The sequence below is a fragment of the Prunus persica genome, chromosome G5 (genome assembly GCF_000346465.2).
Source record: "Prunus persica cultivar Lovell chromosome G5, Prunus_persica_NCBIv2, whole genome shotgun sequence".
Taxonomy (NCBI): Eukaryota; Viridiplantae; Streptophyta; class Magnoliopsida; order Rosales; family Rosaceae; genus Prunus; species Prunus persica.
The window spans coordinates 11,328,927-11,343,905 of NC_034013.1; the positions used below are offsets into that span (position 1 = coordinate 11,328,927).

Sequence of the window (14,979 nt, forward strand, 5' to 3'; positions counted from 1 at the left end):
CGTCTATAAAATTAAATTCTAAGGGAAAAAAGAAGAAGCTATCAACTTCAAAAGTTAACGTCATCTTTGACCCTAAACACAATTGTTCTACATTTCATTACCTTAATTAACCATGGTTTTTAATAATTAAGTTACGTTAATTATAATTTTCGTGTGCTAGTTGCGATGTTTTTTTTTTTTTCGTTAATTACCATGAGATTATTATAAAATTCAAAAGTATTAAAATAATCGCATCTTTAGTTTAGAAACCGAATATTAGGTTTTTCAAAGATCACGAAAAGCCGTGGCATGCGTTGTACATGAATAGATTAGGTTATGATGTAGAACTGTCGGTCACTGCATCACGACACTATTATTTCTATCTTTGGCATGACTAAGATCATGTCTTTAGGCAGAGGATGAACATGTGATGAAGACTGGGAGTAGTTGTCAAAGCCCTAAGTCTCCCAATAAACCTAATTTTCCTACTTATTTTAGTTTAAAATTAAATAGCACACTGCCACACTTTTCGTTTCGTAAATAATAAGGAATTATACAGTAGCCAACCATGGAAGAAAAATTGAAGCCACCAATTTCATTACACATATAGCAATTTAATTACGCATATCATGGTTTTTTTTAAAGCAATTTTTACTCGAAGCCTGTCATACAATAATTTTTGTGGATAATAATGTATTTATATTATTGAATATATATGCGTCAATGAGATCTAGCATAGTGAAAAATGGTATTGACTTGTAGACTAATGATCTCAGATTTGAATCCTCATGATACATTGGTAGTATGTGAATGAAAAACCGCCCTAGTAGTGACTGTCGCTTCTATTAAAACACACAAAAATAACTATTGGACATATAACTCATCACCCTACATATATAAAAAGGAAGGTTTTCCCAGGTGAGTTCAGATTAAAAAATGGGAAGATTCCAGCCAATTGATTAAGGAAAAACGGTGGTAGGGCTGGCGCAAAGTCATCATCCTTAAGATCCAATGTGTAACCAAGAAAAATTATTGTCTAAGTTACCATTTATTGAGGCAATTATATCCATCCCAAGACATTAAAGACTTTTCGTTGATAGAATCTTAACTTGTTATAGTTAAAAGAATAATTAAGGATATTATTGTTTTTGTAATTGTGTATATAAACCACCACTTTTTATTTTTCTTCCTTCCAATCTGACGAAAAGCATTTGGGTGTCATCATTTTGACGAAGAAAAAAAAAAATTGCTTCTATTTTGTACAGAACGGTAACAAAATGTAGGGTTGAATTTGAAAGCAATTTCTGGATCTAGTAGAATTGGAAGCTATAATCTAGCTCAGAGCAGTGGGAGTCTAGGTATTCAAATCCACCTACCTCATCCTCATCAAGCCTTAGAAGCTCGTAATTCACCAATTCCTTTCTCATATAGAAACCTTTCTTGTTTTAGTTTCTCAACTTCACTTCACCAATCAAAATACGAAACAGTTCAACCAAAAAATAAAAAGAAAAAACAAGAATATCTGATTTCCCATCGTTTTCTTTCCTGTCTATTCGGGAATCATTTTCTTTGTGCCTCAGATATTCAAACGGTTTATATTTAAGTCTCTTCATTTAAAGTTTGTACTTCGAAAAAGTAAATAAAATAAACAAATACATTATTTCAAGAAAATACTAACATAACAATAATTTAATTGAACGATTAAATAGTTTCGTAGACTGATTTTTTAGATACGATATTTAAAAGAATGCTAAAAAATAGACGATTTATATTATTAAAATACAAGACATAAAAGAACTTTACCATAATATCTCTGAAATAACTTATTCGAGGAGCTTCCATCTTACACGTATAAATACATGTATTATATATATATATATATATTGGGTGGGTGTATATCGTTTTGCATGGTCCCGGGGATTATTGGGTCCCCTTTTCAGCTCTCTCTCTTCCTCTGCTACAAAGCTTGAAGGTTTGTCTGTTCCTCTCTTTTTACTCTCTGTCTAATTGCTGCGCTCCGCGTTACATGTCTTTTCCCTGAGATTCCGAACAAACCGCGTTCCACGACCACTTCACTTGTTTTCCCTTTTCTTTTTTAAACACACTAAAATAAACTCTCTCTCTCTCTCACTTATCACTCTCTCCTCTGCATTTCCACATACATCTTATAAACACCTCCAACCTCCCCCACATTTTTATATTATATCACTCCTTATCACCACCACCCTATCAATACATATAATTTATAAGTCACTGTTTGTTTCCAATTTGAGTTTCTTTCTCACCAATGAGGTCTCATCCGAGGCACGAGCGCCGATGGGCCTCGGACTCGGTTCCCGAGAAGTCGCTTGTCAGCGCCGGAACGTCGCCGGCCATGACCGAAGATTCAAGCTCGGGAGCCGATCAGGAATTCGTAGAAGTAACTCTCGATTTACAGGACGACAACACCATCGTCCTCCGCAGCGTCGAGCCTGCCACCGTCATTCACGTCGATGACCTCGCCGGCGTCGGAGCCTCACCCGGAACAGAAACTCCGGCTTCTGCCTCAGCCTCGGTTTCCCGGTCGCCGTCGACGATGCGCCGAAGCTCCTCCAACAATCGAATACGCCAGTTCTCTCAGGAGCTGAAAGCGGAGGCGGTGGCGAAGGCGAAGCAGTTCTCTCAGGAGCTTAAAGCCGAGCTGCGGAGGTTCTCGTGGAGCCATGGCCACGCCTCGCGCGTTTTGTCTGCTTCGGCTTCTCAGAATGCCGGTGCCGGAACCTCCACCGGCACGTTCGACTCGGCGCTGGCGGCTCGGGCGCTGAGACGGCAGCGAGCTCAGCTGGACCGCACTCGGTCCGGCGCGCAGAAGGCGCTTCGCGGGCTGAGGTTCATCAGCAACTGCAAGAGCACGAAGACCAATGGAGTCGATGCCTGGAACGACGTCGAGGCCAGCTTCAATAAGCTCGCCAAAGACGGCCAGCTCCTCCGCGCCGATTTTGCTCAATGCATCGGTACTAACTACTTCAATTCATCGCCGCATTTTGAATTTCGGTTACGATTTTTAGAAAATGACCGTACAGTTTGTTATATTGTACATTAAAATCTTCGGTTTTTTTTTTGAAGGAATGAGAGATTCGAAGGAGTTTGCTCTGGAGCTGTTCGATGCGTTGGGCCGGAGACGGAGAATGAAGGTTGACAAAATCAGCAAGGACGAGCTTTACGAGTTCTGGTCCCAAATTTCCGATCAAAGCTTCGATTCGCGGCTTCAGATCTTCTTCGACATGTACGCAGTAATTAATTAAAGTCATTAATCATTTGTTCAACCTTAATATTATATTCATTCAAGGCAACACTTGGACGAACAGGGCAAAACCGTCATTTCACTTCATTCTTGTTTTTTCTATGCATTTTGATTCTCACAGGGTGGACAAGAATGAAGATGGTAGAATTACTGAAGAGGAAGTAAAAGAGGTACCCCATTTTTTTAATCACCTTTGAACATGCTTAAGCAGCCACATTAAATTAATAATATAAATTATGGCTCATGATCCATTAGCCCAAAATCTTCTCCGCCGACCCAACTGGGCCGTCTAAAATTATACGAGAGTCTTGCATAAGCTTCTTGGTGGTTTCATTTCATGGTCTACAGGGTGTCATTTGGAATAAAATAATCCCAGGGTAGGCGGGATTGGGTGACCATAAATACATGAAAAATTCCAAAACTAACTACCACACTTCAATTAACAATAATAAATCCATTTTAAAGGAATTAAAATGTTTTCAATTTTCTCTGCTTATGATGTTTACCATGTTCCAAGGCATCTTTTTCTATTATTAGTTGGGTTATTATTATTTTTGGATGTTTGATATTGGACACATGGCATGTTCATTTTCCTCTTTTTTATCAAATTTTTGGGAATGGTCTTATCGTGTTCAGTGGGGTTGGTGGGGGCTTTTTAGTCTATTTCTGGTACTAATTCGGTCGTCGTTTTTAATATGAAGTCAGTGTTTGCTGGGAAAAAAAAAATTTATTAACTCTACAAATTTTTTATTATATTTGGTTTTTAATTTCTTTAATTTAAAATTTTGAATGGTTAGATTATCATGTTGAGTGCCTCTGCAAACAAGCTATCGAGATTGAAGGAACAAGCAGAGGAATATGCAGCTCTCATCATGGAAGAGTTGGATCCCGAAAGACTTGGCTACATTGAGGTGGGTCCCTTGCTACAAATTTTTGTTGGATTTTTTTTTCTTTATGTAGAGATTATTAAACTTTAAAAACTAGAGTCTTGTCTTTGTTTATTATAGTACGACTTTCAATTATGTGTAAATTAGTGTTGTCACATAATTAATTGGGTTGGTTTATTGTATGTCAAATAGGAGAAATTAAAGAATACTATAGTTGTATGGCTATGTGGTATATTTTGTATACCTGTTATAATATGGTGGCTTATATGATTTATTTTCCTATTTTAGGGTAGTATTAATAAATATCCACTTATATTATAATACATGTATAAAATGTACCACGTTATCATATTGCCGTAATTTGCTAATCACTTGTCAAATAGGGTATTGACCGATTAGACTTGACTTTTTCCTTTTAACTTTCATTAGATTTTTTCATGTAGTTCAACCGTACACGAATGGAGAAGCACCTAACTCTCTATTCAATAACTTAACTGTGTTGGAAATTTGGTACCAAAAGCTAATCTCTTAGGTTGTTTTTTTCTTCTTCCAAACTTCCATGGAGAAACATCAATGACAGTTGAACCATTTTCGTTATTGTTGACTTATAAGGCCTCTTATTTTCGCATTCCTTGGCCACCTTACTTCTATATTTGCCTGAATTTTTTGATTGCTGCTGCTAAGTGTTGATCGAGACTTGTTATTTTGTCTATGCAAAATTTGCTTCAATAAGGCTAAGAAGTAGTTGGTGCAATTCCAAAGACTTTAACCTAGTGAGAGATTTAATTTCCTAATTAAGCTGGCAAATAGGTGATCCGCCCATGCATCTTTCCCATTCTAAAAAAGCCTTCACAACTGTTTCAAACACTATTCTTTTTATTTTCGTCCAAATATATCATAGCGGATATATTGGAATAATCTAGAGATGTGACTACACCTTGTACATTTCAAAAGGGTATTATCGCAATTTCAATCGAGACTAGAATTCATCCTCTCACCTACTGCACTTTGCTAGTGCCATTTCTGACATTCACATATAGTCGTGTTCCCATGTGGCCTTTCCGTTTGCAATCTTAATTCTCACTCAAACACGTAGGCACACGTGTGCCATTTCCCCACCAGTTGTAGTGTTCTGAGTTGACATCATGCACATTTTCTGATATCTTTAAATTTTTCTTTAATATTTTTTGATTTATACAAGCAATTGTCTTATTCTGATCTACGGATGACTCGAATTAGTGCAAAGTGACGGACGCTCATGACTAACTGGTCTAATTTACGTCTACTTTGATGTCGTATATTTGCGCTGTAATATCGTCAGCCTCTAATGATGGAAATGTTGATGCAGCTGTGGCAATTGGAAACCCTTCTACTACAGAAGGACACGTACCTAAACTACAGCCAAGCACTGAGCTACACGAGCCAAGCTCTAAGCCAAAACCTCCAAGGGCTGAGAAGGAGAAGTCCAATACGCAGAATGAGCACAAAACTGCTCTATTATTTGCAGGAAAACTGGAGGAGAGTCTGGGTTTTGACATTGTGGGTTGCCATTATGATCGGGCTCTTCACGTGGAAGTTCTACCAGTACAAGCAGAAAAAAGCTTTTCATGTAATGGGTTATTGCCTTCTCACGGCTAAGGGCGCTGCCGAGACTTTGAAATTCAACATGGCTCTGGTGCTCTTGCCTGTTTGTCGAAACACCATCACTTGGCTCAGGAACACCAGGCTAGGGTTCTTTGTGCCTTTTGACGACAACATCAACTTCCACAAGGTACAAAAATACCACCAACCTTGAAAATTCTATCTTTGCTTATTTTATACGTCGGTCTCTTGTCTTGGGGCCCATTTAGGGGAGACTATATAATATTTAGGGTGAACGCCATGAGCCATTATAATGAGAGTTTTGTTGCTTAGAAGAAAATAGTGAATTGGTTATGAGCATCACACGTCTATGAAAAATGTGGACGAAATAAATAGCATTATAATTTATACACCTGCGTTTATGGGGTAAAAGGAAAAGGATACTGCATGCTTTTTCTCTGCAAATCATAGGTTGATACATATACAAAAATAATTCATAAAAAATACACAATATTTTTTTTTTGCACACATTTTACATTGCTATTAACAGAAGTATAGAAATTCCTACTTTCATGAAAAGGAGGGAAGTAAAAAGCAAAGACAATCAAGTAGTGGAAACCATTGACTTCAACTCATTCTCATGAAAAACTAAAGCAATGCTCTGCATGCGCGTGTTGACTAAGGTTCTAACTTTTGTCCCAGACAAATAATAACACCACATGTTCTTTATGAATAGGAATTAATTAAAAAGAAAAAACACATTCATACTGTTAACAATATATAGAAGACGTGATTAATGATTAATTCATAACATAATGCACAGACTATAATTAAAACGTGGTATTTTAATTTGATCAAATTTGTTCTGATGATATCTTAATTGTTAATGATTCGATAGCTAATATTCCACTTACTAAATGGAACCAAAAACAAAAGAAAAGAGACATAAACGATAGTGATGTCTGCACAATCAGTGGTTGAAATAAATTTAAATATTATATATATATTTCTTGATATATAAAGTGTCGAAGGTCTAGAGATCAGCTCCATCCAGTCTTTCATTATGCGAAGAGACAAGTGTCACCCATGCAAGATGCCACGCTTTTAGTAAATTTTTTAGAAAGGGCTTTTAAGAATGGAATGGTCACGGACTCACGGACTCACTGATCACTGAAATCTAATTTGATTGCTGTTGCTATCCTAGGTTTGACAAATAATGAAACAGCACATGCATTCTTAAGATTAAAGGTTAAACTATGTATATAGACTTGAATCTGAGTGAACTATTCAAGTTACTTATATGCCAATTTGATTTTAAGTTGCAACCATTGAATCAAATAATCAATGGAATAATTTGGTCAATTTTGGACTTATACATAGCCATGAGTGCTGATTTTTTTTCTTTTTTGGGCAATAATTTTAACTTGGGTACTTTTAAAAAAGTTCTAAAAATAAAATAATCCTTGCACTGTGGCTCACTGCTATGTCTGGTGTATTGATTTTAAATGTGACATAGAAATGTCTTTATGTATAAAGGTTTTGGCTAAAAGACTCTTCTAGTACCATCACATGAGTTCATGACACATCAAAGTGAGACTGTTTAGCAGCACAATGACAGAGTACTTGATTTTGTAGAGGTCCTGAATTGAATCAATTCTTTCAATCACCATCTAATTAAGCTCATTTCTAACTCGATCGAACGCCTGAACATATGTGTCGTCCCTCTAAATTGTGCTTTACTTTGATAAATCTTTGCAGACCATTGCTGCAGCCATTGTAGTTGGTGTCATTCTCCATGCTGGGAACCATCTTGCCTGTGATTTTCCAAGGCTTATAGAGGTCTCCAAATCGGACTACGACAAGTATTTGGTTCAAGACTTTGGAAAACATAAACCCAAATATATAGATTTGATCAAAGGAGCTGAGGGCGTGACTGGAATTATAATGCTGACATGCATGATAATTGCTTTCACACTCGCTACACGATGGTTCAGGCGCAGCATTATTAAGCTTCCCAAGCCCTTTAACAGGCTCACTGGCTTCAATGCATTCTGGTATTCCCATCACTTATTTGTCATTGTCTACGCCTTGCTCATTATCCACGGCGTTTTCCTCTATATGGTGCACACATGGTACCTTAAGACGGTATAATTTGAGATCCTCTGTCTTCAAATATTGCAGTCATTATGTTTAAATTGATTAACTAAGAGAGTTATCTTCATGTTTCAGACTTGGATGTATATTTCTGTTCCTATTTTACTATATGCTGGAGAAAGGACCCTGAGAATCTTCCGGTCTGGCTTCTATACTGTTCGACTTCTGAAGGTGAGCATAAGTGTGCAATTTTGTTAGTTAAAAAACTAGCATATGCTGCTACTTCTTTGCTAGTAAATTACATTTTTTCTTCTAAATTATATGATCATATATTAATTATGAACCTGCTCTGTATAGGTTGCTATTTATCCTGGAAATGTTCTCACACTGCAAATGTCTAAGCCTCCCCAGTTCAAATACAAAAGTGGACAGTACATGTTTGTCCAGTGCCCAGCTGTTTCTCCCTTTGAGTGGTAGGTCACCATTTATTGAATAATACTACTCTTCTTATGAGGCATTTAATTCCAACAAAATTGTGTCAATTCTATATCGACATTGTGCCTGGTTTTTGTCAATTCAATATGTTGATGTGTTATTTTTATGTATGTCAGGCATCCATTTTCGATTACATCAGCTCCCGGTGACGACTACCTTAGCGTTCACATCCGCCAGCTTGGTGACTGGACACAAGAGCTTAAGAGGGTTTTCTCAGAAGCCTGTGAGCCTCCCTTAGCTGGGAAGAGCGGCCTGCTAAGGGCTGATGAAACAACCAAGACAAGGTGAATATCATCATGCTAATTAGTATTTCAATTGTTTCAGATTTCTTCCTTCTTATTTTGGTCACATTTCTAGTATAATATCTAAATATGAGTTCTTTGTACAACAGTTTGCCCAAGCTTTTAATAGATGGACCTTATGGTGCCCCAGCACAAGATTACCGGAAATATGATGTCCTGCTACTTGTTGGTCTTGGAATCGGCGCAACGCCTTTCATCAGTATTCTAAAAGATTTGCTCAATAATATTGTCAAAATGGAAGAGCAGGCAGTAAGTATACATAGCTTGTTCAATATCCCAATCTTTTATTATAGTCACCAAGTCCTTTGAATGACTGGAATTTGCAAACTCACAATTCTGCTTCCTTTCCTCTTCAGGACTCTGTTTCAGATATGAGTAGAGCATCAGACCTAAGTGCTGGGAGTACAGATTCTCCGAATCCAAACAAGGTTTATCCGAAACGGAAAAAGACTTTGAAGACCACCAATGCCTACTTTTATTGGGTGACGAGGGAGCAAGGCTCATTTGATTGGTTCAAAGGAGTGATGAATGAAGTTGCAGAACAGGATCAAAGGGTAATTGGACATGTTCTGTGGAAGCACATACGTTTATGGTTGAACATGAATTTGATTAATGCTAACTTTGTCATGACTTTTGATTTAATTTCAGGGTGTTATTGAGATGCACAACTACTTGACTAGCGTGTACGAAGAAGGCGACGCTCGATCAACACTCATCACCATGGTCCAAGCTCTCAACCATGCTAAGAATGGGGTTGACATTGTGTCTGGCACAAGGGTAAGAGTTTTGATCTCTGGCATAATTTTGTGGCACTGAAACTGCAACCAATGCCTTAACTTGTCAATAGTTATATTGCTTGACAGAAAAAAGTCACAAAAACTGAGTGGAAAAATGGTCCATTGTACTTTTACTGATTATATATTCCTGATTCTTATAAATAGGTAAGAACCCATTTTGCAAGGCCTAATTGGAAGAAAGTTTTCTCAAAAACTTGCTCAAAGCACTGTAATGCAAGGATTGGTAAGTCAATGTGCTAGAGCTATATCGATACACGCGCGCACACACATATATATATATATATATATGTATATAATTATGCAGAGTTTGCTTTCTGTGAATGCTGATACTTGTGTTGAAATATTGGAACAGGTGTTTTCTATTGTGGAGCACCAGTTTTGGCCAAAGAACTTAGCCAGCTCTGCTATGAGTTCAATCAAAAAGGTTCAACCAAGTTCGAATTCCACAAGGAGCACTTTTAAAGCACTCTGGGAATACATATATAGCTACCACTTTATATAGCTTCTCCATTCAAATCCACCTCTAGCTAACACACCTTCCTTTACCTGCAGAGTAAGAAAATTTTGAAATAATCTTAGATTGATAAATAAGAAAAGGGTTTCTGTACAGTCTTGGGTAGAAAAAGAAAGGAAAAAAAAATCAAGTATATAAATATGTATTTATACAGAATATTATGTATTTAGTATTTAGCCATATAAATTATTATAAAGTAAGGAAGCACTAGCAGAAGAAATATTCTGGTTAGTGAGAAGACGATAGGAATTTGAATGCTGCATTGGGCCTGCATTATACACGTGGCCAGAGATGATAGGTGGGAAGGTGACATAAAAAAATGTCATTGTTGGGGAGCTAGTAGGGAGCTAGAGTGCGGTACAGCCAGAAGTTGACCTAATTGCTAATGGAAGAAGACATTTTCATTGGTGGGGGGTGGGGGGTGGTAGAAGAAGACAGTTTGGGAAAAAGGAAGATGCCAAGGAAGGAAGAAGGTTCTTTGGACTTATGGAGGTGGTGGGGGTGAGATTGCTTTTGTCTGTTGGAGTGATTCATCTCCTCCTTTTGTGAAGTGGGCTCAGAGAATCCTTCTAGAATGTGTATGATTATGATGATCTGCAGAGGATCCCATGCAGTGCAATTATTTTATTATACCTTACTTTTACAATAATAGAATTTTGCCTGTAAATGAGGATCATACTTTAATTATTTTTATTTTTCGTTGTGGTAATCAGATCCATATGAATGAAAGATAAGATTGAAGTATCTTTGGAAGATTTTGGCATCATGTGTAAAGAAAAGAATTGGGTCCATTGTTTTAAACTTTTAAAATGATTCTGTTAAAGATATTTTAGGCTAGCCCAACCAATAACTTTGATTTGAAACAAACAACTTGTAATTTTGAAGTTGAATTGTGTTTTATTTTTTAAAATATACTTCCATAAATCATTGACAAAGTAATCGTTATAAAACTATAGAATTGCTTTAGTCCTAGGTTCGATTCCCCCTTTTTTAATACTGCTTGTATTTTTTGTTTCTTGTTTTGGTTATAGAGGGCCGCAATGCTAAGGTCAAGCTCTGTTTTTTCAGTGGGCTAAGGTTTTTCAAAACTCTCCTTTTTGGGGGTGGATTTTGGCCCCAAAACTTAACAACAGAAATAGCCTGGGCTTCGCAACCCTAACTAGATCAATGATCATCTAGCAAACACAGAACAAGTAGTCAATGATCTGCCAGAGTCCGGCCCTTTCTCTATGAATATGCTTGAGAAACGAATTCAACATATTCATGTCATACATTGGTCGTGAAAACTATTGTCATGCTCATGCTACTTTCATCAAAAGTCATGCTTTTAGTTCAATCACATTATTCGAGCACTCGACAATCTATAATTGAAACTAGAGCTGGCATGTACTGAAGGCAACCAATTAGACATATAAATGTTTGTCAACAGAGGCTACATTATGAATGGGGATCCTCAATTGAGGAGATAAAAGTGATGAAACTTGATAGTTTTTACATATTTTTTGGGCTAATATAAGATGTTGGAGTAAATTAAATAAATTGGGAAGGTGAATATGGTATGAAAACCTATAATGAGAAGAACAATATATATGCTAGGAGATGATATTCTGCTTCTTAATAAATAAATTCTTTATTCAAAGCAGGTTATTACATGCAGAAGCTTGTACAAAGCATGTCTATCAAGTATGAGACACTTTCAACATCCTTTTTCACGACAACGATACCCTCCAATTTCCACAATCGAGCATGTGTTAGCGGTGTCGTCAATCTTGACCTCTACAACTATGAATTGCAACTACACCAATGAAGCAAGAATCACCAGAGTTGGACCAAATAAGTGTTAGATAGAAAAACACACTTGCATTTAGTCCCACATTGGAAGGGAGTTGTTTCCTTCCATGGTTTATAAGTACCAACACTTTAGAAATACTAAATAGAGTATGGGTCTAGTGGAGGCAAAGTTGGGTCTCATCATGATTTGGGTAAATATATATATATATAATAAATTATCAAAAGATGGGCCTTGGGGCTCTAATTTAATTAATAATTTTTTTTCATTAATTAAAATTTTTTTTTTTTCAGATAAAACCAAAATCTGAAATTCGAATAAGATAAACAGTTAACATAACTGTTGGATGAAGAGGTGTCAGACCTCTATATATTGACAATACGTTCAAACCAGAATTTAACTTTTGAACAACATAATCATTCTCACATTTTTAACACTTCCTGAGAGAATTCATACTATTGTTCGCCAGAAATCAAAGTCATTGTGCTGAGGCTTTGATTTAAGATAGTTTAATCCTGGTGGACAGACTCCTATCGAACTATAAGCATAAGGGTAAAGGGGAAATACTGTCTAAAGGACACTGTAACTCTATCTACAATGCAAGTAAGTATTCCACAATTTATATTACTGTTGTATTGATTCAATTATATTTATATAAAATATATTTCGTTTATTTTTATTATTATGTTATTTTGGTTCTATACTGATTATTCCACAACAATCTTTAAGTGTGTTTTCCTATACAAACTCTAACAATACCCTACATTTGTATTTCATTCTGATGTTTTTGATATACATGTGAATACAATACTAGAATCTGTGGATGCAATATTCTTTGAGGACATTTTTCCTTATAAACAAGGAAGGTCCAATGTCAATAAAAAAAGAACTATTTATGATTCTAGAATAAATGATAATTCTGGAATAGATGTTGATAATCCTACCTCTAGTGTTCAAGAGAATGAACAAGATTAAGAACCCAGAAGAAGTAAAAGGACAAGAATACCAAAAGATTTTGGACCAGATTTCTTGACTATGATAGCTGAAGCTGAGCCTCAAACATATAAAGAGGAGATATCAAGTCCAGAAGCTCCATTTTGGAAAGAAGCAATCAATAGTGAGATTGAATCCATTATGCAAAATCATACATGGGAATTGGTTGATTTACCACATGGTAATAGACAATTGGATACAAATGGATATTTAAGAAGAAATTAAAAGAAGATGGTACAATTGATAAGTATAAGGCTCGATTGGTAGCCAAAGGATACCGTAAAAAAGAAGGCTTAGATTTCTTTGATACATACTCACCCTTGACAAGAATAACATCAATAAGGATGTTGATTGCTATAGCGTCAATTTATGACATGGAAATACATCAAATGGATGTAAAAACTGCTTTCTTAAATGGAGAGTTGGATGAGGAAATATACATGGAACAACCCGAGGGGTTTGTAGTAAAAGGTCAAGAACAAAAAGTTTGCAAACTTGTAAAGTCTCTCTATGGACTAAAACAAGCTCCAAAGCAATGGTATGCAAAATTTGACCATACTATGATGACACATAGTTTTAAAATATATGAATATGATAAATGTGTCTATATCAAGACACATAAGAACGCATGTGTTATAGTGTCTGTATGTAGATGACATGCTCATAATTGGGACAAACAAGGACATAATTAACTCTACCAAGAAAATGTTAAACTCCAGTTTTGGCATGAAAGACTTAGGTCTTGCTGATGTGATTCTTGGAATTAGAGTTAAAAGAAATTCAGATGGTTATATATTAACACAGTCCCATTATGTAGAAATTATTCTTACAAAGTTTGGTCATTTTGGAAGTAATCATGCTGTAACACCTTTTGATGCAAATTGCAAATGAAAGAAGAATTAAGGTGAATCTATTTCGCAAAAGAAATATTTATAGATCATTGGAAGTCTTATGTACATTATGAATTGTACAAGACTTGATATAGCCTATTCTGTGAGTAGACTTAGTAGGTATATAAGTAATCCAGGACATGATCATTGGGAAGCATTGATTAGAATTTTGAGATACTTGAATTACACTTTGGAGTATGGATTACACTATACCAAATATCCTCCAGTACTAGAAGGATATAGTGATGCCAATTGGATTTCAAATGATTTAGAAACAAATTCCACTAGTGGATATGTTTTTACACTAGGAGGAGCATCCATATCTTGGAAATCTAGTAAACAAACCTGCATAGCCCGATCAACAATGGAATCGGAAATTGTAGCTTTAGATAAAGCTGGTGAAGAAGCCGAGTGGCTAAGAAATTTTTTGGAGGATATTCCTATTTGGCCTAAGCCTGTGACGACTGTTTGTATACATTGTGATTGTATGGCTGCTCAAGCAAGAGCCAAAAATAATGTATACAATGGAAAGTCTAGACATATTAGACGAAGGCATAATACAATCAATCAGTTGCTCTCAAATGGAATAATTTCTATTGACTATATAAAGTCAAGACAAAATCTTGCGGATCTGCTTACCAAAGGCTTGTCAAGAGAGCAAATTAAATTAACATAGAGGGGAATGGGATTAAAGCCAATTCAAGAAATGAATCGGCCTAACGGAAACCTAACCTAGCTGATTGGAGATCCCATGGTCTTGGTTCAATAGGCAAACTGGTTAGGCATAATTCAAAAAGAGCTAACACAGATCTCATTCCTATGATGGAAAGAAGTGTGTTGTCTGCAAGAAGTCTATTAGGGTACGAAAGTTTAATGATGTTGATTTCTTGAAATCAAGAGGAATAGAGCAGACTATTCTTAGTCAACATTACCTATGTAGGAGTAAATGTGGGGTCGCATTTATGAGAATGAGATGGCTAAATTCTCTAAAGCTCCTATGAATCCAGGATTTGTTCAGGACCAAAATGAACACAAACGTATAAATAAGTGGTATGTTAAGATGTAACATATCTGATACTTGTTGTCTCGGTTTACTACAATAGGTGAACAGTTCAAGATTTTATATTCACTGCGTCACCTAGTAAATCTGATGAGTATTCACTAGGGTAGGTTCAAGTCCAAAAGACACCTCTCCTGATGTGTGTTATATCTAAGTTTTCTCTCAAATACGCACGTTACAATTTTCCTATACAAATGTGGGGTATTGTTAGAGTTTGTATAGGAAAACACACTTGCATTTAGTCCCACATTGGAAGGGAGTTGTTTCCTTCCATGGTTTATAAGCACCAACATTTTAGAAATACTAAATAGAGTA

General features: G+C 36.2%; 1 protein-coding gene across 1 annotated transcript; it reads left to right on the top strand.

Annotated features, from left to right (window-relative positions):
- On the top strand, positions 1,874–10,687 carry LOC18775913 (respiratory burst oxidase homolog protein A). The gene is made up of 14 exons (XM_007210336.2): positions 1,874–2,972; positions 3,085–3,244; positions 3,384–3,432; positions 4,060–4,173; positions 5,498–5,920; positions 7,489–7,875; positions 7,960–8,055; positions 8,182–8,297; positions 8,436–8,603; positions 8,711–8,870; positions 8,978–9,175; positions 9,270–9,398; positions 9,563–9,641; positions 9,771–10,687. The coding sequence occupies exons 1-14, from the start codon at positions 2,267–2,269 to the stop codon at positions 9,878–9,880; spliced, it is 2,895 nt and encodes a 964-aa protein (XP_007210398.1). The 5' UTR covers positions 1,874–2,266; the 3' UTR covers positions 9,881–10,687.